The 4339-nt window shown below is 37.8% G+C and overlaps 1 protein-coding gene across 2 annotated transcripts in view; it reads right to left on the bottom strand.

Annotated features, from left to right (window-relative positions):
- LOC106878003 (uncharacterized) overlaps positions 1–4339 on the bottom strand; it is a 16925-nt gene that overhangs the window by 7948 nt on the left and 4638 nt on the right. For both annotated transcript variants that reach the window (XM_014927078.2, XM_014927079.2), the window contains exon 2: positions 913–1052. In XM_014927078.2, the coding sequence (XP_014782564.1) occupies positions 913–976 (64 nt within the window). In that variant the 5' untranslated portion in view covers positions 977–1052. The remainder of the gene's footprint in view (positions 1–912; positions 1053–4339) is intronic.

The following is a 4339-nucleotide window of genomic DNA, read 5'->3' on the forward strand; positions in this document are numbered from 1 at the left end:
ATTTCCCCCGTTGAAGATAAAATTGTTTAGTTTTCTTTACTGAAATTCTACTTAGAGAAACGAATTAACCAGTGCAATACTGTTTTTTTTCTAAATAAAAATCTGAGGAGTCTATTCTTTGTTCGGAGCTGGAAAAACAAATAAGAAACCAATGAAAATACTTGAGACTCATCTCGGTGATATTCCACCTCCTCAGTCTGGTTTCTTTCACATTTCAAACTGTAATAATGTTTTCTCGTTTACTTTTCACTTAGTATTATGATTTAGGACGGTACACACTGCGTGCTTTTTGTTGAAAAGTCTCTCAAGGATAGTGACCTCGAGGGTTTTTTTTGAGGTACATTGTATATTGGTTACAAATTTGGCACAAAGCTAGCAGTTGTGGTGGTGGTGGTGGGGAGAACGTGTCCGACTGGTACTTCTTTTATCGGCACCGAAAGGATGAAAGGCAAAATCAACATCGGCGGAATTTGAACTCAGAACGTAAGGACAGATGAAATGCCGTTAAGCATTTTTTCCGGCCTCCCAACGGTTCTGCCAGCCCACCGCCCTAGGCACACTGTATACTGTCCCCAGATCACTGTCGAGTGGGGATATGTCCGATCAAAGCGATCTTAATTTCGATCCGAAACTACGTATAATAACTTTGGTGAATTAATTATTGCTTCTATGTAATTTTATGATAAAATAATTTAGTTTTATAATTCACAGTACAATATGTTCGTACAGAATTCATAACAGCCATAACAACAACAGCAGCAACGGCAGCAGCAGCAGCAGCAACAACAGCAACAACAACAACAACAACAGCAACAACAACAACAACAGCAATATTAGCAGCAGAAACAGCAACATGGTAAGCAGCAGAAAGGAAATCAGATGATAAAGAGAAAAGTCCGGAGAAACACTCACCTGTTCTTACAGAGAATGTCGCTAAGATAAAGAAGGTACCGGCCAGCTGGAGTAGAGGAGGCATTATTCACAGATGATTATAACACTTCACGTTCAAGTGTCAAGTGTTGTGTTCTCTTCGGGTTTGGGACCATTAGAGCCTATAATAATAATAATAATAATAATAATAATAATAATAATAATAATAATAATAATAATAATCATAGTCAAGACGAAGAGCGCGATTCGATTGGAAGATATTTTATTAGTTGAATGATATTTCAAGAGTAAGTCTGTCTTTGTCAAGTTCAAAATAAGAAGTGATAGAAATTCCAAATTACAGAAATTTAAACGTAAAGTATGAACGAGAGCAACCAGCGTCCAGACGTTGATGGAATGACATCCTCAGTTTTTAAGTTACAATTTTATAAAAGGCGAAAAGAAAAAGACGGAGAAAATAGAAAAAAGAAGACGACAGAAAAAAAGGAAAGAAAAAGAGAGAAAGAAGAATATTTAATCAAGCAGTTTTGTATAAATTTGATGATATTCTCCTGTCATCTTATTCATTCCTCCTGGGCGTGATGTTAATAACCCGCAAACATATTTCTCCTCATACATTCTGAGAAGTGAAAGTGAATCAGATTCAGAATATTTTCTGAGAATATGCACTTTCAAGTCTTCTTCAAAATTGCAGCCGCTTGAAACGAAATGTTCAGCAAGTTCTGTTGAACCACTGTTCTTGTACCTGACGTCGAATCTGTGCTCATTAAACCTTTTGTTTAATTGTTCTGTTGTACAACCAACATAAGTTGTGTTTCGTGCATTCTGCAGCGTACACCAAATGGGAATCTTTGCATGTTCCACCTTCTGTATAAATCATAACATTTCTGTTATGATTTCTGATGGAATTCACTTCCCTCATGTTGTTGCACAATGAATAGGTCTTACCTCTTTTGCGGCTGTTCTTTAAGGTACAGCGTGCAGATACTCCAATATTCGTTTTCTTGGAGTCAGATATACAGGTCAATAATTCTCTTATATTCTTATTCCGTCTAAAGGCTACGATAGGCGGCTGAGGAAATATCTGTTTGAAACGAGGATATTTTTTTTCGCCACATGCTGGTAACTTTCATGCAACACTTTTGAAATGCCAACGAAATGTTGCACGGCCAAAATTTCGGAATGGCTGGATGGCTTTCTACTCCCCGTCGCAAAATGATTAAGTTTCTATATTCGGGATACCTTTGATTTTGTATCTAAAATCAACAACTTTTTTAAGCACCGAGAACTGTTTTTTGGTAACCATGGATGTTTCTTCCTTATATCCCAATATTGACCACAATGAAGGGGTAGAAGCATGCATGGATGCCTTTGAAAAACGGTCAAACAAAAGTATTCCATCAAATTTACTCTGTAGATTATTGAGGTTTGTGTTAGAAAGTAACACAATGAAGATTAGACAAAGATTTTACCACTAGACGAAGGGTTGCGCCATGGGTACCCCATCATGGCAGTTAATTTCGCTAACGTCTTCATGACGAAATTCGAGACACAGTTACTGAAGACATTCAAATCCCTTCATGGTCATGAACCAATACTCTGGTTATGGTTCATTGACGACGTATTTTTTGTCTGGGAAGGATCACAGGATAGTTTAATGGACCTCTTGCATTTCTGTGACTGTTATGCTAGAAACTATGGCTTTAAGTCCAACATAAAATTTACGTCTAGTTTTTCAAAAACTAGTGTTGAAGTTTTGGACACAAAAGTCAAGTTTTCTGGAGGCAGAATAGTGACAGAGTTATTTTGCAAGCCAACGTCATCCCACATTTATCTCCACCGCCGCTCCGATCATCTACATCATCTTATTCGGTCAAATCCGAAATCCCAACTTTTGAGGATAAAACGGATTTGTACTGACATAGGGGATTACTGAAAACATGCAAATGCTTTTGTATGTCATTATGTCAAACGCGGATACAGTGAATGAATAAGATGACAGGAGAATATCATCAAATTTATGCAAAACTGTTTGATTAAATATTCTTCTTTCTCACTACCGACAGCGACAAATGCAGAATGTGTGGTGAGAGGGGTGAAACGGTAAGGTACATCGTTAGCGAATGCACGAAATCGACACAACACGAATACAACATGACACCATGACAATGTGGCAAGAATGATCTATTGGGAGCTCTGTGGAAATCGCGGCCTACAAAGAGCAAAGACGTGATGACTGGGGGGAGGCTATATCTTGGAAATCTGTCAACCCAGTGGTTTCCTTTCATGGCAGAATTAATAAAGACTATTTAAGCATTTTATCCGATGAAATTCATCCTACGGTTGTGGAACTGTTTCCGGAGGGAAACACAATCTTTCAAGATGACAATGCATCAATTCACACAGTTGTTACTGAATGGCACGAGGAAAAATTCTAGTGAAGTTAAACATCTTATCTGGCCACCACAGTCCCCAGATCTCAATATTATTGAACATTTATGAAGCATTTTAGAAAAACAAGTAAAGCGTCGATATACTCCAGCATCATCACTACAAGAACTGGAGACTGTTTTAGCTGAAGAATGGACAAAAATTCCTTTGGAAACAATTCAAACTTTGTATGACTCCATACCTCGTAGAATTCAAGCTGTAATTACTGCCAAAGGCGGTCCTACCTCATATTAAAATAAATTTCTTTGAAATTTTAAGGAGTTTCCATTATTTTGTCCACCCCCTGTATATATATATATATATATATCAACAAGGAGGTCGGAATGAGGAAATTTAATTTCATAATTAACAATTGTTTCACTGTCATTTATACAAATTCAAAATTATTGTTACACACACACACGCACACACACACACACACACACACACACACACACACATATATATCCATATATGTATGTATGCATGCATGCATGTATGCATGCATGTATGTACGTATGTATGTCTGTATATATACGCACACATGCATACACAGACGCACACATAACTACACACATACACGTGCACATACGCACGTACACACACATACAAAAGACATTCCAAGAGGAAAAGAAATTTTTACATTCGATTAATTGAATGAACTCGTTGGAATAGAATGCGTGCAACTTAACGAGAACAGGATGACACCACTACTACTACTACTACTACTACTACTACTACTACTACTACTACTACTGCTGCTGCTGCTGCTGCTGCTGCTGCTGCTGCTGCTGTTGATGCTGCTGCTGCTGTAGGAACAAAAACAGAGCAATCATCAGTGACATTGAGAGCACCACAACAATGATTTGCATTAAGGAAGAGCTAATTGATTAACACTAAGCATGCAATTAACACACACACAAAGGTGTGTGTGTGTGTATACATGTTTAGAAACACACACACACACACACACACACACACACACACACACACACACACACACACACACACACACACA

Source organism: Octopus bimaculoides, chromosome 14 (genome assembly GCF_001194135.2).
Source record: "Octopus bimaculoides isolate UCB-OBI-ISO-001 chromosome 14, ASM119413v2, whole genome shotgun sequence".
NCBI lineage: Eukaryota > Metazoa > Mollusca > Cephalopoda > Octopoda > Octopodidae > Octopus > Octopus bimaculoides.